Genomic DNA, 17,486 nt, shown 5'->3' with positions numbered 1-17,486 from the left:
AACTGTAAACAATGCTATGATGGGCATCTTTGCATAGTTATCTTCATGAACTTGGTTTCTAGAAGTGTCTCTGGGAATCCTTAGTCAATCTTCTACACATTGGTCAATGCCCTCCACCTCTATCTACTCACACTCCCATCCACAATATTGCAGACTGACTGTCTCATCTATTTTTTTTTTTTTTTTTTTTTTTGGTCAGAATGAAAACAACCATTTTTATTTGCATGAGGGCTAAAAAGAGTATTTAAAACAATAAGTAACATCAAGTACAGAGTTTAAATATATGCTTATGCCAGTTGAGGTAAAATTTGCTCTGTAAGAAACAAGTTTCCATTTTTTTCTGTTCTTCCTGTTCATTTATTTTTTGTACTATTGAGGTTCTCGCTTAATTTAGTGAACAGCCTAATAACCAGTGTTTTGAAGTCGGCATTTAGTAGATTGCTTGTTTCTATTTAGTTTAGTTTGTTTGTTTTTTTCCTGGAATTTTGTTCTGTTCTTTCATTTGGAACATGTTTCTTTGTCTTCTCATTTTGTCAGCCTCCCTGTGTTTGTTTCTTTGTATTAGGTGGAGCTGCCATGTTTCATAGGTTTGGCAGAGTGGACTAATGTAGTAGGTGTTCTGTATGATCCAGTCTGCCTCATCTATTTCTGAGTCTCAGCTCAGGCCCGATGCTACCTAAATGTGGAGCAGAGTATCAGCCACTGTCTCAGAAGAGTTCGGCTCAGGCATCTGCCTGCTGCAGCAAAGGTGTGTCCTTTGCTCCGAGAGGGATCATCATTACCTTACCCTGCCTTCCTGTTACCCCAGGTGGCCAAGGACTGGTGAGGAAAATCCCATGCCTTTGGGGCCTGGTGTCCTTCAAAATCCATGGTCTTCAATCCATTTGGGCCTTAACCACTTGACGAACACCCTTCCATCCCCGCGCTCTCTCTGCTGGTTCCTGGCCCCGTCTTTGGTAGATTTCTGTATCTTCTCTTTCTCCCTTTTAAAACTTGAGCTGCAAAAGCATTCTTTATTTCCCTTTAGGGATCCCAGCTACAGATATATTCAGAATGAAAACATGGAGAGTTCAAAGTTACAAGTATCTATGTCTAAGTGACCCTTCCTATCGTTTCCACTTCTCTCGTTCATCTGTCTCTTGTTAATACTAGTACTGAATGTTGGGGTCCCTCCAGCTCCCAGCTGTCATCTTCAGGACTCAAGAGCCCAGAGATGTGTGGGGGAAATAATCCAAGGGGAAGCAGAGGAAGTGTAGACTCATCTCCACATGTCTTCACTAACCGCTTGACTGGAAACAGGTACACAAGAATCCTTCTCTGCGGAGACCTTTGCTCTCTGTGCCTGCCCTCCATCTTTCTTTCCTACTCCCTACTCTGCATTCGCTCCCAGACATGGCTGTGATGGCTAGTCCCTTTTTCTCCTCTGAATTTTATTAACGTGTTAAGTCTGACCTGCCTTTAAATCAAACAAAGCCTTCTTTCACTCTGTTCCCTTCCCATTCAGAGGAGCCGCTTATACCACAAGGTCAGCTCTTGCTGTCCCCAGTGCTTGTCCTCCCATCGGTTCCACACTTATTTGGCCTCCTGTGTTACCTGCATCCTGAAGGCCTTCACTGTGTATCCTGAAATTCATGCTAGAAATCTGCAGGTCATGCTAATTCCTGCTCTCTGCTCTCCTGGTGACCAGGCCCCAGTGGCTCCAGCTCCACCTTCAGAACCTCTCCCCTGAGCTCCACCCCCATTACCACTGGCCTCTCCAGGTGGCTGGGATGAGCCTGGCTGCTCTCCTTGCCTCCAGTCTCAAACCTTCTGATGTATCTAAATCACAGATGTGACAGTGTTATTTCCTGCTTAAGTCACATTGGTAGCTCCTCGCACTTCCAGGGTAATGTTCACAAGTGCCTCAAAAGTCACACCAGGCACTGTCACCTGGCTTCTGCTCATCACTCTCTGTGGGTCACCCACCATCCTGACTCTGGCCACTCTGAGCCACTTGCATTTCCCTAGAGGTGCCCATCTCTCGCTGCCAGGACACAGGAAGGTGGAATGGTCCCAGTAGAAAGAGCAAACACCTCTTCATCTTTTAAGACACAGTTCAAGCATCTTCTCCACAATTTCTTCTTCCTGAGTCCCCAAGTGGAATGCTCCTGCTCTTGTACCACTATTCCCTGTACAGGCTTCTGGCTCAGTACTTTGTAAAATTTTTTAAAAGATTTTATTTATTTTTACAGAGAGAGGGAGGGAGGGAAAAAGAGAGAGAAAGAAACATCAACATGTGGTTGCTTCACATGCCCCCAACTGCGGACTTGGCCTGCAACCCAGGCATGTGCTCTGACTGGGAATCAAACCGGGACCTTTTGGTTTACGGGCTGGTGCTCGATCCAGAGCCACACCAGCCAGGGCTGACGCAGTACTCTTTACCCCTGTTGGCCTTCTTGATTTTCATGTCTACAAGATCTGCACAGAAATGCACGGGCCCTAAAGATGCCTGGCCCTGTGAGCCTCACGAATGCAGGAGACTGAGGAGGAAGTTCTGAAACCAGAGGACAGTCCATCCCAAGGAAATAATAAAAGCAGACTTACATCAAGATGATCAATTGATAGAACATAAAACATAACAAAGCAAGAAGTTTTAATATTAAGTTTCTTTGGAGAAGAGAGTTACAAATGCAGAAAAGTGAGACAAGCATAAACCTTATGGGGCTAGATTGGAAATAGTGTGAATTCATAATTTTTAATACTTAATAATTTTTAATATCTAATTTTTAATGTCATCTCTCTCTCTCTTGATATTTCTGTATAAATTTCTATTATTTCCTTGCTCTTTTGGCCAGGCCTAGAAGCAATGACACTCCAGTAGCAATGAGCATACTCAGTACTCAGATCTTGGTTTTTAAGTATAATTCTCCATTAAAAGGACTCAAAACTCCCTGGAGATTCCAGGGCTGGGGCAGGTAAGATACAAGATAAGAAAGTCGTCGTCGTCGTCGTCGGCAGCCGTCCGTCTCGAGAGACGATGGTGTAGCTTCTTAAGAGTCCATCTGCACCGCCGAGAATGGCTGTGCAGTCCGACTCGGGAGTGACATGGTATCTGTCTCCTCCCGTGTTGAATCGACATCTTGCGATGACGCTGAAGCTACAGAGCCTGGGCAGGGTGATATGGAGGGTCTGCTGTTGCCCATGCAGCAGACCCCCCCTCTCTTCGCAGCTGAAGGGTCCAAGGGAAAGACGGAGTCGATACAGCTTGGCTTCAGGTGCGCCGCAGGAGTTGCCGGTGTTGACTACAACGTCAAACCGCCTTAGGGACTCCGGCTCCGGATTTTCTGTCGGGGTTTACTCCCTTAGCCTTTCCCCTGAAGAGGTATGCCGCAAGGCAGCGGAGGTTTTTTGGAGTCAGAGTTTTCCTTCTCTGAAGATAGATAAGAAAGTAAGAAAGTGTTAAGCCAGAAAGTAAGAAAGTGTTCAGAAATGAAGGGGACAAGTTAAGAAGACACAGGAGCCTGCTAGAAATCTGGGATAAATTGAAAAATCAAAATAAATTTTAAAAATGGCTTGCAACTTTGAGAAAAATAAAAATCCATTCATCCATATTGATAAAAAGCAAATTAATAAATAGGGAGAAAAGATACTATTCTTTAGAAGTAGAATGCCAACCAATAAATGTAGAAATTATAGAATTAGAAAATCACACTGGATGAGGGGCAAATTATTTACCTGATCTAAAAATATCCCCCCCCAAATTATTTGTTAATTACAAAGGGGAAAATAGTACATTTAAAATCGAGAAACCTGGTAAACATCAAGGAACTCTTCAAGGTTAAGAGAGACATGTAATCATGTGTTACAACTAAATGTAACATATGATCCTGCACCAAGAAAAAGGGAATTGCCATGAAGGGCATTACTGGGACAAATGACAAAATTTAAATACGGACCATGGGTTAGGCAACACAGCATTTATTATATCAGTGTTAAACTTTTTGGCTTGATAACTATACTTATGGTTTTAAGTTGAGAGAATGTCTTTGTCCTTAAGGAAATGCATACTGAAATTTGGGGGGTAAAGGGATATAAGGTCTGCAACCTACTCTCAAATGACTCAGAAATACACATAAAAGTAGATACAGCAAATCATTATGTTATCGAGTTATCTGGTAAAATGTAAATAATTGGGAAATTTGGGTAAAGAATATATTGGAGCCCTGATCGGCTTGGCTCAGTGGGTTGGGCAACATCCCAGAAATCAAAACGTCGCTGGTTCGATTCCCAGTCAGGGCACGTGCCTGGGTTGTGGGCCAGGTCCCCAGTTGGGTGAGTGCAAGAGGCAACTGGTCAATGTTCCTCTCCCTTTTTCTCCCTCCCTTCCCCTCTCTCTGAAAATAAATATTTCCTTTTTAAAAAGAGAATATATTGGAATTTGGGGGGATAGTCCTATTACTAAGTTTGAAATTGTTGTCAGAATGTAAAGTTACCAGACAAACCAAGAATCCAACAAGGGATGAATCAGAATTATGGTACAATCACTCTGAGGAAGCCTTACAATGACATAGCCTTACAAATAAAGGTTGTGAAGATACATAACAATATAGAAAAAATGCTTATAATAGTGTTAAATGATAAATGCAGGATATAAAATATTTCATGTGCATATTATTACAAATATGCTAAAGCAAGCATATAAGACTGGAAGGACAAAATTAAAGGTGATAATAAGACTATTGGGGGGTAGAAGGAGATCGAGTGACTTAAAAAGAAATCAACCAGCTGAAAATAACACCTGCCAGCACTTGCACCGCCCCCCCAAGCTGTGTACTGGAAACCAGAGCTGTTTATTATACTCTCTTGCCCCAGGCTGCCCCTCTGCAAACCTTAACCACCCACAAAAAATGCCGGACAGAGCAGGTGTGGAGTGCCTAAGGCAGAGGCATCTTTGTTGGTGGGAGGACTAGGGATGGGAGGTTCCCTGAGGAGGACAGTCTGTCTGCCCTGCCCCACACAGCGGCCAGCATCCCTGTGACCAGCGAGCTTCAGTGGCTGTGGGCACAGCGGAGGGGAACGCCTCAGCTCATGCTGGTGACACTGGGGCCTCATGATGGCATGCTCCCTCTTGGGCACCTCAGAAAGTTTAGAAACTCTTGGATGACCTTATCTAAAAGCAGAGCGCCTGGCCCTTGTCTATGGGGATAGAGTGTTAACTCCTTATCAGTCCTTGACACTTTTCAGGACGAGTTTTGATGGGTGGCAGAAAGAAGTTCACAACCTAAGACTTTGCTATCAGAAGGAAGGGCTCAGAACCCCAGGCAGCCTAGGGAAACAGGGTATAGGTATAAAAGAGAAAGTCTGCCTCCTTGGCAGGAGAATCGGTTTTGTCCCTCTCATCATAAGAGCCATCTTTAAAACTCCTTCTCTAAAAAAGCAGGAATAAGAATGAAACCGAGGAAGAGACCCGCAGAACATGTAGCTGCGCAGACGGAGGGAAAGGAGCTCTGGCGCCACAGGGAGGCAGCAGCCGACGGCCATGGGCGCCCACGGAGAGGAGCCTGCTCTGCCTGCGCGGTCCTGCTTAGGGGTGAGTATCCCCACCTTCCCAACTGCACCGCAGCCTGAAGGAAAAAGCACCACCATTCTGAGTCATGTGACCAGATTTTAAAATATTTTATTACATAATCTTTTCATGGCACCATCAGGAGTAACAGAAAACGTTATTCCCAGTTCCTAACCACATCCTGAAAAATATACATTTGTATTTATATATTTATATCAATACTCCACCCCTATCCCATAATTCCACCACCTATTATAGGTCTTTTGCTTAAAGCAAGAAACTATTCTCTCAGGTAAGAAAATATATGTGGAAGCTAAGTGAAGTAATGGTTAGAATGACTGGGGACAGCTTGGTTGTGGGGGCAGGGAGGCAGGGACGAAGTCCAGGGAAGGCAGGATGCAGCACCGGGGTCCGGCAGAGGTGGAGAAGGACAGTGTACAAAAAGGCAGCGTCAGGCAGGCGGGCTCCGGTGTCCTTGGTCCATTAGGAGATGGCCTTTGCCTCAGGAAGGAAGGCTTCCCAGTACTTTGCCAGCTGCAAAGAAGTGGGGACAGTCAGCAAGAGCCCACCTAGAGGCAGAGCCTGAGCCTGGGAGGGGAGCAAGCAGGGGCCATGGCACCCCGCCGAGCGCCTCAGACACCCCAAGGGAGGCCTGAGGGGAGGCCGCGCTGAGGAAATGGCCAGGCTAAGAGTGGACCTTGGGACAGACTGGCCAGCCAGCCACATGCCTTCGTGTCTCTCTGGACTTAGAATAATCTCTGAAGACAGTTCTGGTTCTGTCCCAGAGGAGGGAGCCCTGTGGGGGCCACAGCTCTGCCCAGCGTGGCTGGCACCTCACAGCGGGGGCCACTGTTCCACATTCTGACTGGGCCTCAGGCTTGAGGGGAAAGTGGTATCAAGGGGTTAAAGGGAGGGGGGAGTTGGGGTTTGTCCTTAAAAAACTCGCTTTAGGATTAGGGCAATCCTGCTTATTTAGCAAAAGACCCTACTGGGTGCTCCATGTTAGAGTAACAGGGACTACTTTTAATTACCCCCACCCCACGCCCCCACGCAGGGCCAGCCTATCCTGTCACAGAGCCACCAGCAGGCAGCTGGCCCCTGGGGTGTGCTGTAGAGGAGGAAGTCACACATAGCTTACATACCTGCTGCTGTGAGTACAGGAGTGTCTCAAGGTACTTGATCACGTGGGTTTTGAAGTCCTTGGATTTCTCTTTCTATAGGAGACAGGATTCTACACTGACCACCCAGCCAGGTGCTTCTTCCCCTCTTGAGAGGATGGTGGTGATCGCTGGCCAAGGCCAAACGCAGCCACAGGAAGTAGAGCCACCAGCTGAAATAGCTAAAATTTCCAGCCAAACAGCCTCTGCCAAGGTCTTTCGAGGCTTCTTGCATGGCGGGGTGTGGGGACAGGGAGGAGACAGGACGGGGACTGAAGGGTATGCAACAGCTGCAAGCTCCATTTGGCGTCTACCTGTTCTAGTTTAGCAGTAAGTGGAGGACACCACTTAGCCTTAGGAACACACACACACATGGACACAAAGATACAGACACACACACACACACACACACACACACGGCCACACCTCTTCACAACAACTACCAAGTCCCTGGCAGCTCCATCTCTCTCTCTACTCCACAGACTGGGACAAACCACCACCACCGCCAAAGCAGGCCTGCACCCTTGTGAGAAGCAGATCCACCTCACCTCGAACCGTATCACTTCTTTTCGGACCACAGCTGAGATCCTTTCAAAGTCCCTTTCGTACTGAGTCACCCGAGCCTCCCACTGGGAAGACAGAAGGAAAAAGGATCACTTACTGTTACAGTATTATTATTATTAGTTTTTGCCCTTGGACAGCAATTCTGTACGAGACCACAGTTGGTCATTATGCCTGTCTGTCCCCTGGGTAAGATCAGACGCCCTGTGGGGACTCAGCACGCCCCAGAAGGAGGCACCCTGGGACTGGCTACAAGGGGTGCCTGGCGCCTCGGGCCAGTTCTGGGTCTGGGAAAGCTCGGGAGAGTCCAGAGCTTCTGGCTTCGGTTCTCACCCACAAGGCTGGGAGTCCAAGAACTGGATTTAATTCTTACCAGGGGGGCTTATCTGAATTACCCTAGAGCTTTTCAAGGACCCAGCCAGGACCCTCCCAGCCGAGATTCTGATTTGGCAAGTCTGGGTGAAATGTGGAGAGGAAGAGGGCCGGGCCTCAGGCAGGCCTGGACTCCCGGACTTATTCTCAGAGGCTCCCTGGCAGCCAGTCCTTTAGACTCCATTCTCCCTCTCGCCTGCTGTGGAGTTCTAAGCTTCTGGGTGGGAGGGGACCGAGGCTCATTCAGGAGCCACCAGCACCCCTGCACAGCTGCCTGGGGCCTCACCTCCACAATCTCGTCCTTGGCCTGCTGCAGCTTGTCAGGCTTGTTGGCCCACAGCAGCCGGGCCTCAGCCTCCCGCTTCTTCTGCAGTGTGGCTTGAGCATCCTGCCAGCGCTGCCATGTCTTCATGCGCTGGTCGAAGGCAGCCTGTGGGGGTGAGGTGTTGGGGAAGAACACAAGCAGCCCTGCAGGAGCTCTGCCTGGGGGCCCTCCCGGCAGCTGGGCTAGGGAAGGACCGAGCAAGGACAGGTTTTGCAGCCGAGTGCCCGGCTCAAGTTTAACATCAAAAAGCACAAGCTTGGGCAAGACGCGTCTCCAAGCCTCCAGCAGGCCAGCGCCATGCTGCTTCGTGCCACTCCCAAGGCTGGACGGCTGGGAGCAGTGGCCTGATGCCAGTGCCCAGTACTATGGCTTCTGAACGGCCTCCCTCAGACCAGCAGTCAGTCCAGGAATCTACATATTTCCTGAGTGCCTGCCATGTGCCAGGAACTGAGAATACAGTGGGAATGAAACACACATGGCTCTGCTTTCATGGAGCTTATAATCTAACAGAAAAGACCGATATTACATTAATAAATTACCAATGAGTAACTGCAAGTATGCAGAGTACAGAGAAAACGAGCAGGGCACTGTAAGAAAACTGGGGACCTAGCTTAGCCTGAGAGATATACCAGGGAAGGCCATCATGAGAAAGCAGCCTTTAAACGGACCCCTAGAGTACACAGGGTGAGCTTAACAGACCTTCAACAGTCGAAGCTACCACGGGGACACACGGCTTTCATCCCAGCCACACACCCCACTGCTCTAGGCTATCACTCAAGAAGCTCCCTAACATCCACTTGCTGGTTTTCCCTGAGTCCAGTCCTATGACCAAAATCACTATTTCCAGAGGACATCATTGGCCCAACCAAACCACCCCACAGCACCCCTGGCTTTGCAGGCTTCAAGAGACAGCTTGGGGGAAAGATCTGTGCCTGAGGCCCCGTTCCATTTGCTCCCCTTCCCTGCAAAAGTTTCCTGGATGTTTTCTAAGCCTCCTTGTACAGGGCTTTGCCAAGCCACCAAATTCACTTTCCCCAGCAGTGTCACCGGGGCTCACTTGAAATTTCTTAATAGCTCAAAGTCAAAGGATTAGGTAAAGTGTGAGCTCATATCCCAGTAAGACTCAGGCCTAAGGAGGGCAGGTGACAAGTCTCAGACAAAAGCCCTGAGGGCAGCTCGGCGCTCCAAGGCTGCTGCCCCAGCACCTGCGGCTCTAGGCCAGGCCTCCCTCGCCCCTGTCCCTACGGGCTCACCCTGCCTGGGCATCACATCCAAGTGCCATGCTCTCTAGGGATCCCAACAATGCTCCTCTCTGCAAGGCTCCCCAGAGAGCGCTCTTCCCTGGGATGGCTCGCCAGTCTAAGTAGTCTGACCAGTTCCGAGAATTCCAAAGCAGGTTATTTTCCCAGCTTCTTATCACTCTGGGGTTAGCAAGCCAAACAGCAAAGGGAGAGGACAATGAGCAACCCACAGGCTCAATTGAACACCTGGACCACAGAGGCAGTGAGAGCCCCGGGGCAGCGCGGCTTCTGACAACATGGCCCCTGGTCGGGGGCATGTCCAGGACGTGGAGCAGAGGCAGCTCTGTTCCAGCTCAGAGGCTCACACCTCCTGGTGCCAAGTCAGAACGGGGGCAGACCTGGGCCCTTACAGGGGCAGGTGCCAGGCCCCCCCCTGGCTCTTTTCTGTCTTAGAGCTAATACCACTGCTCAGGGAAGCTTCCTGGGCCGCTCAGAAAGGCCATAGGAAACTGGACTCTCCTGGTCACCAGAAGAAAAGGCGACGTGCTTGACCTGAGGGCGGACTGCAGTGTCGTCACCAGCGTGGTCAGCACAGCACACCAAGGGCTCTGGCGACAAGCTCCCTGAGCCCCCTGGCCGCAGCCCTCTGTGCAGTGCCACACCGGCTCTGTGTGGTTACCTGGCTGCTCACACTGGAGGACAAGGGGAAGCCAGCCAGGGCTCTTACCAGGGCAAAGCTGCCGCTTACTGTTAGGGGGGGCGAAGCCCAGAGGGCTGAGGCACTCACTGCTCCAGGGGGCTGGGACAGCAGGTCTGGAATAAGCCTTGCTGGAAGAAAGGACCACCGAGGATGCTGTCCAGCTTCAACGGTGAGGAGAGAGCCTACTTGGAAATTCAAGAGTGGTCTTTGCTCCCACTGCATCTGAAAGACTGGCTGCGGGCCTCAAAATGACTTAGTGATAACTAGCAAACAGTTAAATGAATTTCTTGGTTCATAAGATACCTTCTCTCTTGAGAGTAGAAAAAGTTCCACCTATTTTGAGGTATAAAAAATGAAACTTTCTTGGGAAGGGGAAGAGCAAAGGTGAGACAAATTAAGTCAAGGGGAGGAGGAAGAGCAAAGGAAACAGAAGCTTACTCGGACTATGGCCAGGAGGCGAATGTAGTCACTCAGGAGCTCGGCAAGGAGGAAGAAGTCATTGTTGGCCTGTTCCTGGTGGAGCTGCTCAATTTTTTCTTCCACCTCCGCCAGCTGGGAGAGTGCTCGTGACAATGCCGTGTTGTCCTCTGAGCTCCCGAGCATGGCCAGACTCTTTGCAAACTGGGCTGTGTTCAGCGCTAGCTCTGGAAGGAGGAAGACAGCAGAGGCCTCTCATCTCACAAGGAAAATTGACAAGTCAGCCGGCCGCTGCATATCGGGCAACTGTGGGCTTTGCAACCCAGTCACTTACACCACAGCCCACTGCATTCGGAAAGTCAGGGGAGTGCAGCTTGGACACATGAGCAGGGAGAGGCACCTGCTGTCATGAGTGTCACCAGTTAGGCCTACCTGGAAAAAGCAGCTCCAGTATTCCTGAAGAGCCAGAGACCAGTTAATACAAACAGGCCAAAAGAACCATTCTGAAAATCATGTTAAAGCTCATGGTAAGTAAGAAGCCTGTCTGCACGAGACTGAATGATGCGCACACCACGATCAATCCTGCAAGTTCTAGAGCAGGACCAGCTTTTTATGTGAGGGGCCAGATACTTTACGTTTTGCAGGCCACATATGCATGCTCTTACACGCTTTCTCTCTTTTATTCTTCCCTTAAAAAAGGTAAAAGCCATTTCTAGCTCATAGCAATAGGTCCTGGGCCAGATATGGCCTATGGACTGGGCCATATTTTGCCAACCCTTACACTGGTCTCATTCTAATGCTGTTCCCCCACCCCACCCCTGTTTAGATTTCTGACGATCAGCATGCTGAAGACAGAGAGGAAAAGCATTCAAACTTGGCAAAATTCATAGGCTCTTAAGCAAACCTCACTAAAGAAAAGCAAGGAAGGGTTAGGACACATACTTGGTTTCCCTACATTTACAAATTGCTCATTTGACCATGGAGCTAAAGTGTGTGACATCGTTTTGTGGATATAAGCCACCAATTCAAACCATACCAACAGAAGCCCATGTCCTAGGTCTAGCTGTATCTGGGACAGCATCCCTGCACCCCTCCAAGGTAGAAAGTACAATGCCTCCCAGGTAGAAAGTACAATGCCCAACAGTGGCGAGTCCTGCTTCCTGCCAGGAGTGCCGGGCAAATCTTTTCCACCGGAACATCAAGGACTAGGTGGGTAAGAGTTTCAATTTGCGTGGCTGAGAGGCTTGGGAACAGCATGCCCTCCCATCTCCACTTCACTGGAGACATCCCTTTCCCCAAGCTCCAAGAGCATTTCAGAGGTTGTTACCTTTCCTATGGTTGACTAGAGTTTCTACAACAGCATGCAGTTTCCGTAAGCGCTGCTCCTCACACTCTACCTCCTGGAGCTTCTCCTCAAACCACTGAAACACACAAGCCCAGAGCTTTAATGGAGGCTAATCACACAGGTACAGAGCATAGCCTTTCCTCAGCAAATTTTTTTTAAAAAAAGGGGGCTCAATTTCCTTAAAAAGAGTTTCTACTTTCAGAAATTTCAGGACTCCTCGGGGATTCCGACCCACAGGCCTGAGGGAGTAGGGAGCTGAGATGCACCGAGCTACTCACAATGTCTGACTCATTCATCTTGATGGTCATTTTGCTGACTGCATCTGTGGCTTTGTTGAACATCTTGAGGAGACCAGCACCACTCAATGTCTGGGTACCCACAGCACGTGGCAGCTATAAGACCAAGAGGGCAGGGACGGCAAGTTATCTGCTGCCCTATTTTAGGTTCAGAAGAGTTAGGATCCATCAGGTGTCATGCCCAAAACTTGCCTAACAAATTACTTCAACTGCAGATTTTTGTTTTCAAAGGCAGACAAATCCATCACCAGCATGTATAGAAAGAAAAACCAAAGGACCATACTAAACAGATTTAGCAAAGTTTTCTGCTTTAGATATTGTGTACAGAAAGTGGTGTGAATGCTATGTGGCCAGGTGACCTCATGTGGAGATTGTCTGCTCACCCAGGCGTGAAGCGCTTAAATAACAAGTATGCTTTTGTTAAAAGTCAAAAGTTCCCTTGGACTTAGGGTCCTGAAAGACTTTGAGGTTGTGCTGTGATTCCATGTGGAATTTCCTCCATGATTAAATATCCAAGGACAGAAACATTATTTATTCAGATTGTGGCTACTTTTACTAATTATCTAATTAAGCCAAACACGCCAAATATTTAGAAACGATGACCGGTTCAGTCTTTCATTACTTTCCGAAGCATGGAGGGGATGCTGAATCATCTCTCTATATAGCACACCTCGCTGAAATCCATATTTAGTGCTTAGGACTCTTAGGGCAGTAGTTTTCAGTCTGGTGCCATTTTGTGCTCCAGGGATACTTGGCTATGTCTGGAGATTACTTTCGCTGTCGAAACTGGGAAGGGGTTGCTATTACTACTGGCTTCTAGAAGACAGAGCCAGGGATGCACAGGATAGCCCTTCACGACAGAGAATGCCCCAGCCTCAAGTGTCCACAGTGCCGCTGTTCTAGGGGTACAAAGTGGGGATAAGTGGATGAAACAGAAGAATGGATTTAAGAATCCCAGAGGAAGAATGGAAAGACTTAAAGCATTAGACAGAATTTTTAATTAAAAAGTTCCATCTGGGGAGAGAAATACCCATATACTTAGTAGAATACTATATACTATATGCAAATTAAAGAAAAATTTAAAAATAAAAACTAGAAAATATAAAATGGTAGTCCCACCCTTTCATTTATTTCCTTAGTTTTCTTCCCTGAGATACAACATTGTTTTATTCCAGTGTTTCTTTTGATCCTAATGACTAATGTGTTTCTATAGCTATATTTTCATATTGTTTCATGTTTCACTTTTTATAGAATTTTTAAAATGTGTGCTTCTAGCAAATATATATAAACATTTCTGTATACCTCCTATTTATGATTGGAATAAAGCATTTTTTGTATTGCTATGTTTTACTTAATTCTTCAATTGTTAGTAACTGGACTGTCTCCAATTTTTCACAATCATGAATAGCCTACACACAGCCTATAAAAAAAAGACTGTTCATTTAATCAATACTTTTGCTATATAGTGTTTCTGTGGTTTGTGGTAACTGGTTTTGAACCAATGCCCCTCCACTCCTGGCACAAAAAAATGTATTCAATTTGAGCCAAGTAGTAACCTATGAAAGACATGCCAAGGATTTGCCACACAGATCATTGTGCTGATCCAGTAAGAAAACTAGGTTGCAGTGTGACCTCTACAACCAGTTGCTTCTGACCATGCGCAGAGCTTCTTTTCTTTCAAAAGCTGAAAAATACTTGTTACTCTTACAGGTTTAAAAACTAAAATACAGTCTGGTACTAGCCTATATACATGTTAAATGTTCAAATATTTGTTGAATGAATTAGTTTCATTTTAGGGACAGCTACACATTATGAAATTCATTCAGTTTGTACAATACTAACCTCTTCTTTTTCCAAGAACTCCCTGACATCAGGGTCCTGTAACATGGTAGGATGATTGACAATCCTCTGCAGGTACCTATGGGGTAGGCAGTTAGCGGGTTAGCCAGGACAGTGCTAGAGGGTTACAATGTCTTTCATTACTTTACAATGTCCTCAGATAAGACACCTAAGTATAACTCTGTTATAAGCACATTTAAGTTCATGTTCATATTCCTGAAAAGGGAAGAAAAACAATTGGTCAGAAAGAGACCTCAGAGTTATTCATATCTAATTGTCCCAGAAGGAGAGCATGATTGTCTGCTTACTCAGGACAGGGAAATTAAAGGAGATGGTCTGCTTCTAAGCCAGAAGGTAAGTTAGATATAACATGAAGGTGTGAATCTTTTAATTCACAACCCAAGTTGCTCATCTCCACTGACTCCAGTGAACGTCTCACAACTGAGTCTCAGGTTTCTGCTTCTCACTGGTTCTCATGTTATTCAGGAAAATGGCTGTATGGCACTCACCTTTCTAGAGCAGCCCTCCGTTTTTCAAGAAATTCTGCAGAAGAGGAATCTTCCTTCCCAACTTTTACTTTTGTCATTCCTGGAATGGAATTTAGAAAGTAAAAATAACCAATAATTATCATGAAAAGAATAAACCTATAAAAAAACAAAGCCCACAGGAGGAAAGGCAATGAGAACAGCACTACAAAGCAGAATCAAAGGCCACTTCTTTGCCATGAGCAGGATTTAACAGAAGGTGCTTCATATGACAGTCACTTGTTCCATTAGTCCTGAAGTGCTGAGGGTTCTAAATTATGGGACGAGCAGAGTCTGTTTTCTACACAGGTGGGTGGGGGTGGGGATAATGGGGCTCTGGGTACAAACATCAACTGAAGATAATGGGAAGGTTCCTTCTCCCCTGCCCCTGTACCCCAGTCCCCATCCAATTTACATTTCAATTTGGAAGGAACAGCAATAATTTAAGTCTTGTAGATACCAATACAAATACACACATACCCCTATGGAAGCTAACACCAGAACCTTCTACTATAACCAAGGAAAGAGAACATGTCGAAACTTGCTATTTCTCTAGACCTCATGAGACTTAAGGTCAACACTGGAAATACTTATTTTCTAACCACAAGACTCTTAATTGTTATATGAAAGTCTTATGAAAAAAATAAAATAAAGATTAAATAAGAAATAAAGGAAAGAGAAATGTTTACAATAAAACCTGATCAAGTTTTCCTTTAAAAGAAAAGAAAGTTTCATGTACTAAGTAGAAGGTATACTGCAGAAGAATGCAAAGGAAAAAACCCAAGCAGAATTAAAGACCACAGGCTTACCTATTAGACTCTTCTCAGGTGGAGGGGGGACAATGAAGCCATTCTGAGAGTGCTTCTCTGAAAGCTTCTCATAAAGACCAAGAAAGTCACTAAATCGTCGTTTTACTGCAAACTGTTTACTTCTGAACATTGGTAAGCTCGTCTTGGGACAGAAAAAACAGAAGGAAATTTCATTCTAAATAAGGGATGGAGGAGTATCTTGAAAGTCATCCAGCTGACATCAAAGGAGTTTATTTCCCTGTCTTAGCCACCTGGTAAATAACTGTCTCCAGGTTGAGATTCTTAAAATTTTGGGGCTATGGTACACCCTGGCTGTCTGGAGTCTACAGAGTCCTTCTCAGGACAATGATTTTAAATGCATAAAACATATAGGATTACAAAAGGCAACTAATTAAATTCAAACATGCAGTTTCATTCCCAGGTTAAGAACCTTTGCTCTAAGGAAACATGCTGAAATATAGTATAAAGCTGGGACTCTATGGTCACCTATAACCCATTCATCCTGCACTGACTCATTAAGAGTATTAGCTACTAGAATTAAACCAGCCCAGCTAATGACAAGACAGACTAAATAGCGCTTCTAAGGGGGAGGATCAGATGAAATGTCTATAATGTAGACACTTTAACCACTAAGGTGTCACAGGATCTAGAACTGACAGGAGGCAGAGAGACAAATAGTAGAGAGACAACATAAAGGAAACTTCTAGACTAGGCCTACATCATAACGAGAGATCATGTAATACTCACCAGGATAGGCAACGTTTAAGGCGGTAGGCCTTGCCAATGATTGGCAAGAAAGTATATCAATGGGAACTTTTGCACCCTGCCAATGGGAGTATAAATTGGTGCAAAGGCTTTTTTTAAAGTCTGTATTTCTTTTCTTCAACATTTGCATGACCCAGGGGAACTACTCCTGGTTATGTACCCTAGAGAAACTCTTCTATGGGTACACTAGGAGACGTGCAGGAATGTTCATAGTTCATAACTACAAAAACTGTAAACATGCCAAATATTTACAACATGAAACAGATCAATATATTATGCTACAATCACACAACAGACTACAGCTTCACGCAACATGGATCGGTCTAAGAAGTAGTGCTAGTAAAGAGAACACTATTTTCAGCATGGTATCATTTTTATGAAATTCAAGAACAGAACAAAACAGTACACTGTTTAGAGATACACATCTGAAGCCTTTTTTGTACAGGAGAGACAGCTCAGGAGAGCAGTCACCAAGGGGTGAGGCAGCGCCATGACAGGGAGAAACACGCAGGTCGCTTCAGGGGTGCGCAAGAGTGGTGGCAGGTCTGAGGCTTCCTTTTTTATGTTCCATAACCTGCATACAACACTGTGTAAGTTTTGTATGCGTTAATATTACATAAAAAAGGAAGACCAGATCTGAGGAGCAAAAGGCTAGGGAAGGTATTACAAGAGCTCTATACAGGAGACCTCAGAGGAACTGACGATTTTTAAACAGGTAGCATAGTTTGGGGCAATCTGCCAAACCAGCTCTAAGCCACATAGCTCCTAAGAGGGACAAGACTTATCAGGTACACTGCATGTCTTAATAAAACTTACAAAGTTTCACACTGAAGTGTTAGCTCTCTGGAAGAAAAGTGGAAAGGTTCAGGTGAGATTACCAAGGGAATGCAGGCTTGTTCCATCCTGAGTAAACGTGAAGGAAGATGGTGGCAAAGAAACTAAAGAAATACCCAGAAATAATCTAAATGATGACATTCTTGGTATAAGCACCCAGGTCTACAGATGTAGGCATAAGCAGGGGCACCTGGACTCACCTGTGTTGTGACTTTGTAGGCTACATAGGCATTCATGCCGTCCCCTGTGGGAGAACAAGAGAGCAGGAGAGTATTAATTCTGTAAACCAGAGCAGTGCTAATCTTGTTAACATTTAACCAGGAATCATAGCCACAGGAGCCCTGTGGAAGAACAGATACTGGTTTCATCTCTAGCTTTATATACCACCCTAAATTGAGCTCCTACTTTGCCTCAGGGCCTCCATGCATTTCATGCCCTGTGGATGCTGGCGGGGCCCAGCCTGAGTGAAAGAGTCAGCCCCTGTTCAAAGCCAGGCTCCATTTATGCCCTCCACAAAGCTGCGCTGGATCCTGACAATCCACCGGTTGTTACCATGCCAGTACTGGGGCTGGTTGCACACATCTGTCTAAAACCAAACAATTCTCTTGCTGTATAAAGCAGGAGGAGGAGAAGGGAGCATCTGATGTAAAAGGAAACAAGTAGTTCTACCCTAAGCTGGCTCGGGGCTCGGGGCTCGGTTTGCTCTTTCAGAAATACTGTCAGGGCCCCTCCGTGGAGGCTGGTGGACACTGACCT

General features: G+C 46.3%; 1 protein-coding gene across 1 annotated transcript in view; it reads right to left on the bottom strand.

Moving 5' to 3' along the window:
- Positions 1 to 5,638: 5,638 nt before the first annotated feature.
- The window catches only part of SNX1 (sorting nexin 1), a 35,376-nt gene continuing 23,528 nt past the window's right edge, over positions 5,639 to 17,486 (bottom strand). The window contains exons 5-15 of the mRNA XM_090270746.1: positions 16,931 to 16,974; positions 15,132 to 15,273; positions 14,308 to 14,386; positions 13,802 to 13,877; positions 11,942 to 12,055; positions 11,646 to 11,739; positions 10,340 to 10,545; positions 7,922 to 8,065; positions 7,251 to 7,331; positions 6,688 to 6,759; positions 5,639 to 6,079 (exon numbers count right to left, since the gene is read on the bottom strand). Coding sequence (XP_090126872.1) covers positions 6,029 to 6,079; positions 6,688 to 6,759; positions 7,251 to 7,331; positions 7,922 to 8,065; positions 10,340 to 10,545; positions 11,646 to 11,739; positions 11,942 to 12,055; positions 13,802 to 13,877; positions 14,308 to 14,386; positions 15,132 to 15,273; positions 16,931 to 16,974 — 1,103 coding nt within the window. The 3' untranslated portion in view covers positions 5,639 to 6,028. The remainder of the gene's footprint in view (positions 6,080 to 6,687; positions 6,760 to 7,250; positions 7,332 to 7,921; positions 8,066 to 10,339; positions 10,546 to 11,645; positions 11,740 to 11,941; positions 12,056 to 13,801; positions 13,878 to 14,307; positions 14,387 to 15,131; positions 15,274 to 16,930; positions 16,975 to 17,486) is intronic.

The sequence above is a fragment of the Furipterus horrens genome, unplaced genomic scaffold, assembly GCF_987537825.1.
Source record: "Furipterus horrens unplaced genomic scaffold, mFurHor1.1.pri manual_scaffold_3, whole genome shotgun sequence".
Taxonomy (NCBI): domain Eukaryota; kingdom Metazoa; phylum Chordata; class Mammalia; order Chiroptera; family Furipteridae; genus Furipterus; species Furipterus horrens.
The sequence above is the reverse complement of the archived record's forward strand: the minus strand, read 5'-3'. Positions and strand labels throughout refer to the sequence as shown.